This window comes from Callionymus lyra, chromosome 9 (assembly GCF_982586985.1).
Source record: "Callionymus lyra chromosome 9, fCalLyr1.hap1.1, whole genome shotgun sequence".
NCBI lineage: Eukaryota > Metazoa > Chordata > Actinopteri > Syngnathiformes > Callionymidae > Callionymus > Callionymus lyra.
This window is the reverse complement of record NC_141826.1, coordinates 4628014-4644940: the sequence shown is the minus strand read 5'-3', so window position 1 is coordinate 4644940 and position 16927 is coordinate 4628014. Positions and strand designations below refer to the sequence as shown.

The 16927-nt window shown below is 38.1% G+C and overlaps 1 protein-coding gene across 2 annotated transcripts; it reads right to left on the bottom strand.

Annotated features, from left to right (window-relative positions):
• Positions 1-1085: 1085 nt before the first annotated feature.
• On the bottom strand, positions 1086-15173 carry elovl6 (ELOVL fatty acid elongase 6). 2 transcript variants are annotated; one of them, XM_087798822.1, is made up of 4 exons: positions 14948-15173; positions 4110-4241; positions 3762-3913; positions 1086-2825 (listed from the first exon to the last, which is right to left on the bottom strand). In XM_087798822.1, exons 1-4 carry the CDS (start codon positions 15028-15030, stop codon positions 2383-2385), a joined length of 810 nt encoding a protein of 269 aa, XP_087654948.1. In that variant the 5' UTR covers positions 15031-15173; the 3' UTR covers positions 1086-2382. The 2 variants fall into 2 exon arrangements, with proteins under 2 accessions (XP_087654948.1, XP_087654949.1); XM_087798823.1 differs by lacking the exon at positions 14948-15173 and adding an exon at positions 13222-13267.
• Positions 15174-16927: the final 1754 nt, after the last annotated feature.

The window sequence follows — 16927 nt, the reverse complement described above, 5'->3', positions numbered from 1 at the left end:
GACAATCATTGAGAATGTCTGACCCCTATTCTCACATGCAGTTTTGCATTTTAGCTCAGCTGATGATACAAAAATGCTTTATTTGGTCTCAATGTGACCGTTTAGTTAGGAATGAATGGGTTCTGTTCAAAATTTCTCAGTAGAGCCAGTGTGGAAGGGTATTTAGTTTGGTGACCACAGGACCTCAGTCATCACTGCTCCTAGATTAAATCCAAACCTTACGTTCTCCCTGGAGAGATTAGCAGATGATTGTGCACAAGTTCCTCCAGATGTGAGACCACAATCGAAAAACTGTGAAATGTCCTTTCCAGGATGGAGGGAGGGAACTCTTTTTCCCCAGGTGGAGAAGTTCAAGTATCCCGGGGTTTCATTCACGTCTGAGAGATGCAGCATGAGATGAATCGATCAACAGCATCCTCAGTCACAAAGTCTCGGTTTCTGTCTCTCATGCTGGAGTAAGAGCTAAGCCAAAAGGCTAAGCCCTTGATCTTAAAAATAAAAATGAACATACTGGAAGTCTCCAGATCTTTGTCAAATTTTAGAATTCCAAAACTTAAACCAGATCAAATTAAATAGCAATTTTTTGGCCAGGGATTGTTCCCTGAATATATTTAAACAGTAAGAACAATTCAGAAAAGACAAACCTTTTGCTTTACAGTCCAATCACTGAAGGGATTTTGTCTATTTAGACTCAATAATTAGCTTATTCATCGTCATAACTAGAAGTAGTAGTAGTGACAACAGTAGTATCAAAGATCATTAAAACTGAAATATTGGGTCAACTACCTAAGAAGAAATTGTCCTCATTTTCAGAACTCACTAGATAACGCACTTTTATAAACAATATTTGGCTTTTAGCAACAATTTGAATAGATCAATTAATTACTTCGAAACCATAATCTTCATCACTCCATCACGCTTGATGTCTTAAAGTGATGGTTATAGTTTAGTGATGGTAGTGGTTCGCCAGATATTTTATTTGAAACCACTTATTGGTTTTTGGTCGACAGACATTGAAGAGTTTAGGAAACAATCAAACCATGCAAGAGGATCAATGAGAAGATGAATGGGAAAATAAATGGGGGTCATGATTGGGGTTTGGTATTTATTAATTTATCAATCAGTTCAAAATAATACATAAATCATTAAAAGAGCAGAAAGATGACAGGAAAAAAAACAAAAAAAAAACAGAATTAAAATAATTTGATAGCTAATGCAAACAACAACCATAGAGAAGCCACTTCTGCAATCACTCGAAGCATATGAGCAATTGACACTTTATTTAAACCCAGTGCATCAATTAAAGAGTTGTGAGAATCTAAAGCGCACAGCAGGCATCTACTTTAAGCACATACCATAGATGTCACAATGACGACGCAGGTGTGATGATGCTTAAATATTGCTGCCAATAGCGAGAATAAACACAACCCAAAGGCAGATCAGACTTTGTCACGTTGCTCGTACAGTTTTTTTTTTTATACAATGAAACAGTGCAAATTCAAGATCGCACAACAAACACCAATACAGACACATCCTAGCTTTTAATTAAATACAGAGGATTTAAACATCTTTAAAATCGTTTTCTGTCTTTACATTTTTTTTTTAAATATGAATTGGTAAACAATGTTCTTCCTCCCTTTAAAAGGTCAGTGCCCGACAGATTTGTTCACTTGTATGGCCGCTCACACACACAACACCGAAGATGAGACGAGTCATATTCTGGTCAGCAACACTTGTGACATCATGACAACCGTTGCAGCATGGCAAACTGTCAGTAGCCATTACTCCAAAAAAGACGCCCGGGAGCCTCAGCCGGATGTTACTCGTTCCCTCGGACATGCCGATGTCAAACACCGTGTCTGGATATGCATATTTATAGTGTGTAAGATAAATCCTAAGACCTGAGAAAAACTCCCATGTTCAATCCAAGACACACAAGTGCCTTCAACCAATTGGATCCCAACACTCACCAGCATCACACACACCCTCTGTTGACACACAAAAAAAAAAAAAAAACACAACAAGCACAGACGGTAACAGACTTGTTCAAAAAAGGTTCTCTTCATCCATCCGTATTATGCACCATTGTTTTAAACATCAAGTAAACAAATTCTTTAAAATCTATTCATGGCGAATTGACGTGGGGGGGGTCGTCTACAAGGACAGCTTCAAGTTGTTGTTGTTCTCCTCGCACGGTCACTCTCTCCTTGGGGTGATTTTCAATGTGAACATTAGTAGAACTACTCTCGCACGCACACTTCCTACCCTCCGTCCCTTCAACATCCTACAGCTCCAATTCTTCATGTTCTCTAAGGTCAGTGGTCCCTTCGCACTTCATCCCATCAAGAAATTCCCTTTTTTTTTTTTTCTTTCCCCCCCAGATTAATCGGCTTTCTTAGTGACAGCGGTAGCAGAGGACCTGGACTTGCTAAAGTAGGCCTCGTAGAAGAACTGGACAAAGAGCACAAAGTAGCTAAGGTACATGAGGGAGGACCACACAATGTTCTGCATGTGCGAGGGACACTCCTGGCCCTGCTGCATCCACGAGTACACCAGGTAGTTGACCACGCAGCCCATCAGCATCTGGGTGATCTGGGTCAGCGTGATGAACATGGCGAAGTTGCGCGACAGCTTGAAGCCGGCCGCTCGCAAGGCGTAGTACGAGTACATGACGGCGTGGACCAAGTAGTTCATGGTCATGAACCAGCCTCCGCCCGCCACCATGTCCTTGTAGGAGTACCAGGAGTAGAGCAGCACGGTGATGTGGTGGTACCAGTGCAGGAAGATGAGCTTCTGCTTCCTCAGCACAATGAAGAGCGTGTCGCCTGCAGACGGAGGAGACGAGAGGAGTCGGTGAAGAAAGAGCAAGAATGAATAGACAATGGAGACAAAAGCTAAACCGAGAGAGGAAGTGTTGCATCCCGACGGACCACTGCAAGTAATTGGTCCAGAATTTTAGTTTAAAGATTGTTTTAGAAAAGTAATAATCCTAATGTGTTGTCAGAAGATTAAAAATAATGAATCATTTCAGTCTGATAACTACTGGAAGGGCCTTGCTGTAATGGGATTAGAGAGGTGTTTGAATGGAGAAAGAACCCTCTAGTGGTTATACTATATAGCGATCAAACTTTGGTTCTTTTGTGGCACAGACTGAAATGCTTCAGTAGTACTGAGACTATACACATGGATCACACATGATTTAAACTTGGTGTGGATTTTTCCCTCTAATTTTTAGATTAAATATAATTTACTGGATTATCGTGGCGGATCAAAAATATTATAAGAAAAGGTTTATTTGTAAAGAAAATTATTGTTTTGTACAAAGTTGAAAAGATGCAGTTCTAGTCATTAACATGCTGATGTATTGGAGTTTTAGCAGGACTTAAATCTAAATCACTACAGAATAATGATTAAACATCAGGTTGCAATGATGCAAGTTAACGGATAAAAAAAACCAACTATTATAAACAGAAGTTTAAACTCCAGGGTCTGACTGACTATTGTTTCCATGCCCACAACTCAAGCATCAGAATTTATAACTTGACACAAGTCAACTTGTAAACAGAAACAGTTAAGTTGGATGTTTGAAATGACATTCATGCAAAGAATCTAAAGCATCAATTACAATGAATCGCATAAATAGACACTCACTTTCATAAGTCACTCAGAGACGTCAAAAAATAAAATGTATTTCACTTTTCTAATTCACACCAGTTGCACATTAAGCCATCAGTGCTTTTATATTGGGCAGCAGGACTTACCCAGTTCCGGTGCTTTACTTAGTACAAATGCATAGGCCCAGAATTTGCTGACTGGCCCGTTGTAGAAGCTCTGGTCACAAACTGACTGTTTTAGCCCTTTGGTCATCAGGATGTGCATCATGTAGCTCCCAGTACGGATGGCACCGAATATACTACAACAAAAAAAACGAATACAACAGTCAGACAAATGCAAATCACTAATCCCCCAATTTTGTGGATTCAACGTAAAGGGACCAACATACAGAACCCTTTTCCAAAATGCTTCTTTCAACACTTAACTTGTACAAATCATAATATTAATACTAAATAATGGAAAGTTGCTTGACGTTAATGTTTTGGCCGTTTTACCTGAACACAGCAAGCGTGAGAGACCATAGCACCATTGGTTTCCTCAACTCAAACTTCTCTCTTTGTTTCATTACACGACGTCCACCAAGGATGAGGGCAGCATAGAGAGCCGAGAAGAGAAACGACTTCTTCCTGCGACACAAAAAAGAAAAAAAACAAACAGATTATTAGACAGTTTTTTCACATGTTGAACAGAAGAGAAATATAAATACTTGATAAACACATTACGACACAGACAAAACAAGAAATATTGTATTATAGCAAACAAGCCTAGATCAAAACCATTTTGGACACAACACTGAGCCTTGAGGGATGCCAGAAACAATGCCAAACTGTTGCCGCTCAAATAAGTAACTTAACCGGGCTGCACCAAACAGCTGCAACCATATCATTGTATTTATTAGCCGGACTTTACCGTCATAAATTAACTCCTTTAATGCTTTAAAGACACCGTTTGACTTTAGTAACGATTTTCATTTGTTGGCAGGACTTATAAGAGTGTGTCAGACAATAGTAAGGTGCAATCCAAATTTGTCCAAACGTCTAAATCATCAAATGTGTGAAAACCTCTGACTAGCTGACATTTGTTCTGAGAAAATTTTCCTCAGAATCTGCAATTTGGTGGCTCCATTTACTGCCATCATTTTCTCACTGTGCAGTCTGAATAGTGAAGAGGTGCAGGTAGGTACCATTATATTCTGTGACAATTGTGCAAAGGGATCATTCCAAAAGAAGAAAGGGATCATAATATAATGGGACATTCTGTAAAATGAGTAAATATGCCATGAAATTAGAAAACAAGAAAAAAGATTTAACACTCAATATGTCCCATTGTTTCTTTACTTATCAATATTCTACAAAAGTATTTCCTCCAGCCTGGTTTTATTGGTCTTCATGTTTTCATATTTATTTTCTTTCCATTTGCAAAGAAGTAAACCAGTGTGAAGAAGACTCGATGTGTGTAATTTAGCTTTGTGCGATATTTTCTTAATAGCCGAGAGGTTGTTTGAATATTTATCTTCTGTCCATCAGTTATCCTGCATGTTATCCTACAATTACCCTCTTTAGTTGCAACATTGTGCTCTAGAGAAACACACCGTTATATGACCGGCCGGTCCCACATTTTGCGTAGTGTTCTTGCTGACTCCTCATTTTCTGCACAATCATTATCAAGTCTAAAACATTACAAAAAAACAATATCATCTTTCACACTAGAGATCATCTCGCGGTTGGAAAGACCCACTCTGCTCTGAATAAATGAGGTTGAAAAGTGGTCAAAACAAATGTTAAAAAAGTAAAGCAGCACTTCTACCTTCTAGGGGTGGCAACAGTTTTTTTTCTACATACAAGGTTCATAACTGTCATACAGTTACGCTATATAACCACTAGAGGGTTCACCTTGTAATTCCAATACAGCAAAGCCCTTCAAGTGATCAGACAACAAATAAATCTTTTACACACTTCAAACAAGTAATATATTAATACCAACATAACAGATATATCACAAAACTTAAATAATCGTATTTTTTTGACTACAAGGCACACATCATTTCGATTATATTATTCTTATTATTAATTAAAATAAATTAAAATCGACAGTGCATTTTATAAACCATAAGAATTATTTCTCAAGTTTTACTGTTTAACTTACTTAAACTATTTTATGCGGTACAAGGTGCTAAAAAAAAAAAAAAAAAGTCAAAATGTTGTTAAACCAAGAAGCCACAATGTGATCTTCCTCATTTTTACTTCCTAGTAATTATATAATTACTTTAAACACGCTATTGTTATCGTTTCTCCCTACAACAATTTATAAACGCTCTAACCGTCGCTGCCAAAGTTTAAATTGTTTATCTCACACACACACACGTCTGATATGGGGTTTTTAAATGTTTCTTTTTCTGGTTCTTCGTTGCTCGTTCTTAAATGCTAACACTTGACTGCAGATGAACAAATGGCAATAACCTTTTTTTTTTGCTGAAGGTAACTTTCTGTGTCGTTATAAAATAATGCGATATAAAAATAATGCTGCGTTTCATGGAGCACAGCACCTGAGCTGAATCATCAGCTGGCACCAACAGAACAGTAGTTCCATGCGCTCAGCAAATTATTAAGAAAGGTGGTCGTTCTTGAAAAACAGGACTGTGTGTTCAACAGAATTTTTGTTGATTCTAGCAAACAAGCTTTGCTTTCTCAATGCTTTCCCCCCTCGTTTTTAAAATCAGCGTTTCCAAGTCTTACTGCTCGACATCCTCGCTCAGAACGGTCGTCATTGACATTATGAACCCATTACATTTGCAGCGATGATATTAACTCATAAATCAGGTTTGTCTTTACAAGGACTACGAATGACGTGTGAGCAAACTAGTGAACACATCGCCGTAGCACGCTGTCACGTTACAGCTATGTGACATCATTAGTTGTTGAGTGATGTTCTTTTTGTCATATGTGGTGTTGAAGAACACATGGTCGTAGCAGATCATTGGGTTGATTATTAGAATCGGCAAGCTTAACACATGACCTTGGGTTGTGTATTCTTGACATACCGGGTCCCACAGTGCAAAAACACGCAACTGGAATAACATAATGGCGACACATCTACATATACATTTTCTTTTTCACTTTTTCGACAACAGTTCAACGATTATTCTTTTCAAAAACAAATACATTTTTGGCTTGATAATCATATTTTATGCATTACCACAGTTCTTATATGGGTTATAGTTCAATAAAATGGGTGTAAAATAAATTCAATTTTTTTGGTTTTCAATCACAATTAACAAGCAAATATTTATGTGTTCATTTTGGGTTAAACTTACACCCGTCTTTATATCCTCCACAACTAAAGAAACATTGAAATCCTACAAGATCCCTGTGTTGACTCAGGACGAGAAGATACAGTGGACTCTGTCAGCTTTTAAAGCTGGTGTTTGGACATTGTTTGGCTAAAAAAAAAACAAAAAAAAATAAAATAGGAGGGCAATTACGACTTTGTCAAGATTCATGCAGTCTGTAAATTCTGCAACACCAGAGGACAGTGCTTGGGCAATACTACATATATATATATACACTTGTCCCTACAGAATGACAATATATCATATTGTTGCCTCTGTATCATGATGTGTCTCATAACCCTAACGTTGAAATTTAAAAACTACTGGATACTTCAGGAAAACATCCAAGTGTAAAATGAAAAATACATGTAATCCTCTTTCAAGTCAGTGTCCATGGTGATCCATTTGTGTTCCTCCAGTCAATCAAGCCTTTAATTTATTGGTGTTAACGGATTTGTCTTCCCATCAGCAGCTTCACTAACCCATTAACCTGCAACTCTACAATCAAAGACAATGGAGGTAATCGTGCTCTTAAAAAGGACTCCAGCTTAAAACCTTGTGATGACCCAATGCATGACCGTTTGTCTCTATAGTAGCTTAAGAAACACTGCATCAATACCAATCTTTAAATAGGGGGTTGTCTTGCCAAACTGACCAAAAGAATCTTAACATAATAAAAAAATAAACTGAGTGTGTATATGTATATATATTCAAACAGATTAAGATTAAGTTGTAATTTTTATCTGTTTTCTTAGTATTAAACATGTATATTAATTTTTCTTTAAAGATGCTTTATGTAAAAACAAACAAACATCAAAATCCACACCATAATACAAAGAAACCTTACTTGTTGACCTCATAAGGGCCACATACATACATTCAAGGGCCTCATTAAACTTTACCAGTTATTATTTACAGCTACAGGCTGGACTCTGACAACCAAATTGTAGATTGCTGCTTTTATTCTCTAAATTTAGTCCATAGTTTATTAATACTTTCTGAGAGCAAAAATAGAACTTTAAAGGAGAACTCAACGTGAACTCATGTCCCAACCCTTTTATTTCAACACAGACGCAAAGATGGAATGTAAAAAACCTTCTGCTACAGAACAAAGTAATGGGTCAATGAAGTGACAAATCAAGCTGTCATGTTTTTACAAGCAAAGTCAGAGATGGAAATCCCTATCTGGAAATGGAATGCCAACAAACCCAATAATGCCACTGACTCCAAACAAAGGACAAAGCAGTGCAGTCAAAGTCAAAGGGTTCAACTTCTTGGATCACAACAGGGTTGGGCTGTAGATTGACAGAGCAGCACAGAAAACATAACGGCGGGCATAGTTCAGATGGGAGTTCTTGATATGATAAACACCAGGAGAATCAGTCCCATTTGCAAAAGTTACTGTTGAAGGTTTGTAAGTCAAGGGCTGTCGATGAAAAATGCTTGATACGAGTAACTTTACTTACAATACCTGTTCCTAAACTAACAATTTGAATAATTTTATCAAAAAGAAAATTACATTACACATTTATTTTCCACTCCAAGCTGTTGTCTTACAGAAAAAAAAGCTAGATTAATTTTCAGTGCAAAAGAACACCTGCTGACAAGTTGAAACAAGTTGAAAAATTATCTAATGTTACTTATTAGTCAAAAAATTATTAAGTTTGAGGCATTCGTATTGAAACTTGGCACCATCTTTCGATACTCGGTAATAGTGACAGTCGGTGCCACAAAAGAGGACGAATAAGAAATTGCCAATACATCCAAAAAGTGTATTTGCGACTATGTAAAACTTATTTCTCTTATTTCTCATAAAACCAATGACTTTTTATATTTGAATAAAGTTGTAATGATTAAGTTTTTACCTCAATTGCTTCTTCATGTCTTTCTATTTATATGCATCATCCTTGAAAACAAAGCACCAAAACCATGCATTAGTTCAACTGAATTGATAGTTGAACATGCATTACTGGTTATTGATACCTGTTCTACTAGTTTGACATAGTTCAGCCAGTTCAAGGCATAAATTAAAGTTTTTAATTACAACTTGTTTTGCACAGCGCAGTTGAAAAATGAGGTGAAGATTGACAGAAAACTGAGGTCTAAATATCCGTTCACATTCACAGACTATGAAATAGTCATTCATTTCTCAGAGTTGTGAAATTGTAACACAATTGTGAAATTAAGATTTCCAGCGATTAAATAAAGATAAAATACTTCAAACTACGCATCAGTGAAATGTTTTTCTATACATGTGAAATGCTGTCAAACTCAACTCTACATTTTTGATAATGGATGGTTTAAAGGAGTTTTTATTGCTCTACCCCGTTTTTTCCGGAAGGATAAGATCTATCTTTGGTTTTCTGTACTAGCAAATGTAGAAAATTACTTGTATCTCATCTGGTTGTTTTAACTTATATTTTTATGGTTGGTGAGGGGAAATTTTATTTAAAAGTAGACAATCGATTAGAGAAAAAAAAATCTGTATACAGACTAGAGTATTTAGACATTTAGCAGGAGTGTGCAGCTCTCAAATATAAGATGATTTGATACGCATCTACTGTATATACATGGGGTAAGAAACGATTCAGGAATGATACATTTTAAATACAAACGATTCGATTCAGTGAGGATTGGATTCGTTACAATTCAGTGCAATATGATGCAATCCGATGAGTTCTCATTTGTCCAGGTCAAAGGCATCTCTGGGGAAATGGCATCAGGTGAACTGGAGTTGGTTTTTGTCTGTGAAAACGTTCATCAGTTGGAGAGACTAGCAGGAAAGTCTGTCTAGCCCACAGACGCAGACAAAAACCAAGTCCAGTTGACCCGATTCAATTGCCTAGAGAGTAATACCATATACATGTAGTTCCTTGTTTAAAGTAGACGTTTTACATTATGAATGATCCTAAAAATGTGATATTGTATACGTTCATAGTGATAAGTTTAATAAAAGACTAGCAAGTATTGTTGTCGTTTTTGACATTTGAATACAGAACAATGTCAGTGTTTTTATTACTCCAACGCGTTACACTTTAAGAACTTTGGAAAGCCTACCCGACAAGGACTACAAACTTAATATTCAATTTTCATTACCGATACAAATTAGAGCAAAATAATCAAGTAAATTTCAACATGGATGTGAAAGAAATAAACCTTTTGGAGAGAGGTCTGAGTAAGCTCAGATCTTGGAACAATGAGCTGCTACTGAAGTCAAAAATAATAATAAACATACAAAATAATACAATTTCAGTCATTATTGCCACTCTGCATTCACTTCATCAGAACAATGTTTTGTACTGTATATATTACTGCAGTTTGACGCACCCACATCTTAAATCAAAACCGATTTCCGATTCATATGGGTAATTTGTTATATCCCTATTATTTAGTTATTAAAATTCATATCAACATCTCTATACTGAACGGTCATCACACATCACACCATTTTCTTGTGCAGATGGCTCCATCTGTGCAAGTGGACACATACTTCTCCACAGCAAAGTGTTGTAAATTGTAACACTGTACATGCCTGCCTCTGACCGAGTAGATAAAGCTGCAGCTAACCTGCCTGTGTTAGTTGGCCCAAGGGGTTTTACCTATTGCGTAATCCTGAGTTTGCAGTCCGAGGATGAGTCGGCATGCTTGTGTCACAGAGCGTGAGTGCAACCAGATTACTGTGTTCACAGATTCACATATGCCTCCTAAACCTAAAGGCCACAAAAGGTGAGGAATGCACAAATGAACATGTCCATCAGGCCTCACACCTTGTCAATTTAACTGTGTTTTATTACAAAACAACCAGTTATTTTCTCATTAATGGGCCACACCCTACCCCACAAAATGTATGTGCCATGTTGGCATTTAGTCTGTACGTCGCTGTAGTCTGCACTGCCAAATAGATAAAGTAAAAGTATATTGATGACCAACTTAAAACTCTGACTTTCCACCATACATAAAAACTGTATTTTGGTTGGGCATCATAGGAAAAAATCCACTTACAAAGACAAAATAATCAGTGTTTTTCTAGGAGATTTGAAACAATTATGTCATCCTGTTTAATTCCTGTTATAGTTGATTGCAACATGGAACATTGTACAAATGTGGCAAGTAAAAAATGCTTTAAAGTAGTAGTGGACAAGTAAACTGAAAACATCATCTGCAACGGCATATTCATTTCCAACAACTAGTCGACAACTGTTTTTTCACCCCCCAGTGTAATAATATCTGACGGATCGATAAGGTCTGACTGGCAGAGCACAGCCCGGGGATCATCCTCGCCGATTTGATTCTTTCACAACTGACCCACATCTTTATCTGCGACCTCAGCGGCAGTAAAAAGCTGCAGCCAAGTGGCCATCAGGCCCTGGGGATGATGTGGTCACCATCGTCTGGCAACACTTCTTGGCAGAAACATTCATAACCCAGATTTTCAACAAGACACTACATCAACATGGATTTCAAAGCCAACAAAAATGGAACACGTTTTAAATCTTCGATTTGTGGGAAATTAGTCCCATGTTGGGTTTTATAAATGTATCATTTCTAAATCTTTAACATAGCCGAGCAACACTAAAATGCACATCACATTGTAATAGAAATGTCTATGAAAAATCACATTGACCCATTTAAGTAGTAGAGCCATGTGTTCCCATTTATATTTCTGTAGACTTGGGCTGCACGATATATCGAAATTGCGATATTGGTACATGCGATATGCATCAGTTGTATTCAGCGTTCTTATAAGATCGTGGAACTTCCAAACAAGTGTAAACCTGTCCGTCCTCGCCGTATGCTAATGAGCTAAGTTGTTGGCGTCAGGTCTTTTATAAAATGTTATGCGTGCGTGTACAAGGAAGTTGGATTTTTAATTGATTTGGTGATATCGCGACGCACCGTGGCGCCTCTCTGAAGTTTTGCGGGAAGCCAATGCAAGTCCCTCGAAACTGAGCGTTATGAGTTCACGTCGGCACCGAAGCGCGGGAATAAATTAAAGGGAGAACTTTTTTTTTTTTACTTCTCTAAAACCCCAGACCTCCCCTAAAGTACTTGCTCCTGTAGGGTAGCCGGGTGCACCCTACATTTTTAAGGAAAAAAATAGTATAAATAAAATATCGCATAATATCAATATCCCAATTCAAGACACCAATATTGAACATACTTCCAATATCGTGCAGCCCTACTATAGACTAGTTTGTGTGAGATTCCTGAAAAACACTATTTTTTATTTATTAATCATTTTATTGTTCAGGACTGTTCTCCAGTGCTTTGTTCTTTTCACTGATTTTATTGAAGTCAATATTCTACTGTGATTGAAAGTTTCTTTTCATGATTCTATAGTTATATATGTATACATCACTTTGTCACTTCAGAATCAGAAACTTTTTATTGCCATAGGATTTATTTGTGATGGTAGAACAGAATAAAAGAATGGAATAAAATAACACACAAAATAAGCAATAGAAAAACAGAACCAAGCACCAGGTCAGCCTCATTATCATACAGAATGTAGGCCTGCTCTCCAGGGAAGAGGTTTTTATATTTTGATTCAAATTTCATGTTGGGCATACAAAACAATGTTTACTTTCTTCTTGAATTGAGTGAATAATGCAGAATAAATAGAACTATATTATTTACTACTGATATTTAGTCGTTTCTATCTGAACAAATACCACTAACAGTGAGAATACTCCGACCCCTGTGGCTTTCCAGGGATCAAGAACACACATTTCCTGCACGTTACTGATGATGCCCAACAGAGCCCTGATGCACTGAGTGACTCAGCATCTTCTGCTAGAGCTGGCTTTATACACTCATTTTTCACCTTTAAAATGAGAACTGATGACCATGTATAGAGCCATCACCCATAAATGTTATATACAACAGCGAGCACTTTCCAACTTAATTCTTTAATTAAAAAAAAAAAATGCTGTGGCATTTTACCACTCAAGCATCTGAGCAAGAAGGACAGTGGAAACCAAATAGTTTAAAAATGCACTTATGCAAATACATTTATGCTGTATGTCTTAATACATGCATATTTGAAAATAAAGAACTTGACTTGATAATATTACACTTTAAAGGCAGTAATTTAGTAAAGTGACAGTACAATAAGAAACATTGCAATAAATTCCAATATTGTGCAACAAAGTATCTTCTTTAGAGCCTTTGTCAAAACAAATTTTCATGGTCATTTTTGAATCTACAATTAAATATCTACAGAGTAATATTTCATGAAGAGTTGTTGGAAGGTAAAAACATATACATTTTCTAATTACAGCAAAAGAAAAATGCATTTCTGAAGTACATTTTTCCCTGAACTAAAATGCCTCCATCAGCCCATGTGCCCGACCCCCGTCTGACATCATTTGCAGAAGCAGAGAGAAGTCAGCACAGATATGCTCAGCTGTGATTGGCTGCTGCTCAGTCAGCAGACATCAGAAGACACTCATGATTGGCTGGCTGGATGTTTGAAGCCGGGAGTGAACAGCAGTTGCACATCAGTCATCAGCAAATAATTGCAAATTGTACAACATTAAACTTAAGAACACAGTCAGTTTTGGACCCACATGATCATCTAATAAAACAATTCACCTTCTTAGTGGAATTATAATAATTTCTAAAAAGTACAGGGATGTTTTTCTTCTTTACTACAAGTTTATCTATATGGAGATTAAACACAAACAAGTTTAATTGTGTAAAAAGAAAGAAATGGAAGAAATGTTAAATGCCTAACTTCTACTTTCAAACAAGCATTTCTCACAAATGGTTTTTTTTTTGGATGTTGCTTTGAGCCAAATTCTCCATTTACAGAGTAATCTGTTACTCTTAAGAGTTAAACAAAAAAAAGTGTTTTAATTGAGCACAGCGGGTCCAAAATGACACACTTAGCATCCAAATCAATTCATCTTGAATTGAAGCCTCGGCATGAGGAATTGTTCCGCCGAAAATTAAAATAAGTCTGTTTATTTTAAGTTTGTGTGTAGACGTTTATCCTCAGACACATTAAAAGTGTCAGTGTGCCAGACTAACGCTGATGGCTCCTGCTGAAAACAAGCTTAAAATATAGACTTTATTTCTGAACAATTTCTTATGTGAAGGCCTCAATACAAGATGGACATTACAGGAGCAGCATGGAAGTATTTGGATGGTTTTTAGGACGACGATAAAGACATTAAATGGACATACACTTTTGCATACGACTCTAAAAAGGGATATATTACTTTGAAAATAATCCCAACCCTTAGTAGACATGTGGGCGAGTAGAAAATGAGTGTATTTTAGGCGAACTAACCCTTTAACCTCACTTTACTGCCATTGGAAGTCTCTTCATAACCGTTGGCATCAATCTCTGTCCCTTAAGCTTTTCTTTATCGCTGGCATCTTTATAGGGCGGGATATGAACATGAATTTACCGTTGACCAAACCATCCAGTGGGCCAAATAAAATGAATTATTGGGGTGGAATTTGATGCTCAGGCCTATAGAAAAATATTTGCCAGCTAGAAAATGTGAAAGGAGATGTTAATAGAGCTGAGCTAAGGGGCCAACACATGCTTTTAATGTTGGACACCAGATTGTGATATTATAAAAAGGTAGTTAATCCATCAGATGTTTTCATCCCAATTGTAAAATCCATACTTATTAATGAAGCCATGGCAATATTAAGAGGCATATATAGTGTATTTAAAGGAGGGCACCAGGAACATACAGAGGGATCTCGTGGTTCGCCTGCAGGATCCACGGCTGACCTCCCAATGCTATGGCGGTAACTCGGAATGAATGACGGGGGAAATGAAGGGCAAATCCTGCCAGACGAACCTGACTTAATGTGAGCAGACGCGCTCCAGTCGAGCGACACACTGGAGGCCCGTGTGTCCGCTCGTTCATCTCACACACGAGCGGGTAACGTTGAGAAGAAACCCGTGAGCGGGTGAGAGGGTTCAGATACAGTTCTACTGTGATGCTAACCGCGTCAGAAGCTAGCCGTGAAGAGGGCGCTCACCAGTTCTCCTGCATCCATCTGATGGCTTCATCCTCGTTGAACTGACGCTCGAACTCGTACTCTTGCAGCGCGAGCACCGACATGCTGGCGGGGGTTTTTTTTAAGCCTACGGAAGAACAAGGTACAACGGTTGGGTGTGTGTCGTTGAGGGGTGTGTGTGTGTTCAGTCGGTCGCCTCGTAGTCCGGGACTCGCATCGCTCGTGCGACCGTTGGCAGCTCGCGTGCGTGTGAGTGTGAGCGAGCAGCAGCAGCAGCTTCCTCCTCTACCGGCGCCCACGCCCTCCTCCTCGCCGAGGAGTCCCCATGGTCCTAACGCCCGTCCTCGACGTGATTCTCTAGACCGGTTAGATTTGTGACTGGGTCGTACAGAAGAAAATGATATCATTTCTGTTTTAAGGATTATTTCTACTCTCTGAAAGGTGCTTAGTTTCAGCATGTGACTCTCAAAGTTAGTATTTTTAAGTGCGTAGGTGCGTCTCAATTCTTAGTATGTGTTAGATTAAAAAGTATTATATACGTATACGCCATACTTAAATTAATGCTAAAAGATCATCAAAATATAAAGTAACAATTACTCGGTGATCTAAGAGCGGGAACATTTGACGACACATTCACAATCAACATTCCACTCAGACTGATTCACACTAGTTCAAGGCAAGCTTGGATCAGAATAAGAGATACAACACCGGTAATTTCAAACATCTGTTTATCTGCAAATCAAACCCTAAATTGTAGATCAAAGAACGAAGCAAGACACAACCGGGATCGAAAGGGGGGCTAAAAAAGACAGAAGAGAAGATAACCCCCGTCTGATAACAGTTGAATGATTAGATGACAAGAAAACAAATTAGGATGTCTCTCTGTGGGTAATCGTGGCACAGGGAACTTGAAAGGACCATTTGGTCGGAAAGAGCTACCTCCCGGACGGGAAATTTGCCTTAAATATAGCGATGTTTCTACAGCTCGGGACCTTTTCTGACCTGTACAGTCGCCGGGACAAAGTGCGTCTGGTCGATCGTAATTGAAAGCTTGTATTTTGTTTGACTTGGAGCGGCGAATAAACGACCCGTTCCACACTCTGGATTCTCCATGACGCGAAGTATAAGACCCGGGACGGAAGTGACGTCGTGTTAGAGCGACGGAAGAGACTCCATGTTTTGATCGTTTTATAGTCAAATTTAGTGCGCCATGCACACTAAATTGGCCTACTAAAACGCCCACAAAACTGAGTATGGTTCGATGGACACTATCTACCCCAAACGGCCGCCATCTTAGTGAGGTTGACGTTGTAAATGGAAATTACGTCAGGTGCATTTTCAGCCAGCAGTAGAAGGATGAAACGCCTGTGGTGCTGATACCGGTGTAAATATCTTGCAAATATGTTGTTTCTCATATTTTCTCTTTATTTCTTCTTCCAAACTTGCAAACTTGCTGCCAGCAGGTGTCGGCGATAGCGTTCCAACAGCTGGTTGAAATCATCGTTAAATAGTAGTAGAAGAAGAAGCTGTCACGTCATTTCCAGTTAGTGCGGCAGTGTTCGATTTGAGACATACTATCTGTTGAGAATTTGCGTACTAGTTAGTACGTACACTATCCTGATGCATACTAACTTCTAGTATACTAAGAGAAGTATGCGACTTGAGACATAGCACTGGTACCAATGCTTAAACACAAACATTCTTACACATTGGCACAACGTTACTAAAAGTTATGAGGCACAAACATACAGAACAACATTGTCAGGAAACACTCAAATATACATGAATGCAAATACACAAGAATCTTGTTGTAGCCAGTCCAGTGCTCTTGCTGGTTCAGTTTTATGGTGACATGTCTTTTTTAATGCATTCATTGTAGTTTTTTTGCAGGTCATGCTATTTCATTTTTACTTTTTTCTATCTGAACGTCGGCTTGTGAATAGAATCCTGACATTCAACTATCTATCATGCAAAAAAGGTTGGGGACTCCCGCTCTAGACC

Excerpts from the sequence above, each read along its gene's own strand:
- elovl6 (XM_087798822.1), bottom strand. The coding sequence starts at position 15,030 with ATGTCGGTGCTCGCGCTGCAAGAGTACGAGTTCGAGCGTCAGTTCAAC. Across the intron at positions 3,914-4,109 it reads CTCACGCTTGCTGTGTTCAG|TATATTCGGTGCCATCCGTA; the intron begins GTAAAACGGCCA and ends TTTTTGTTGTAG. Across the intron at positions 2,826-3,761 it reads AAGTAAAGCACCGGAACTGG|GCGACACGCTCTTCATTGTG; the intron begins GTAAGTCCTGCT and ends CTCCGTCTGCAG.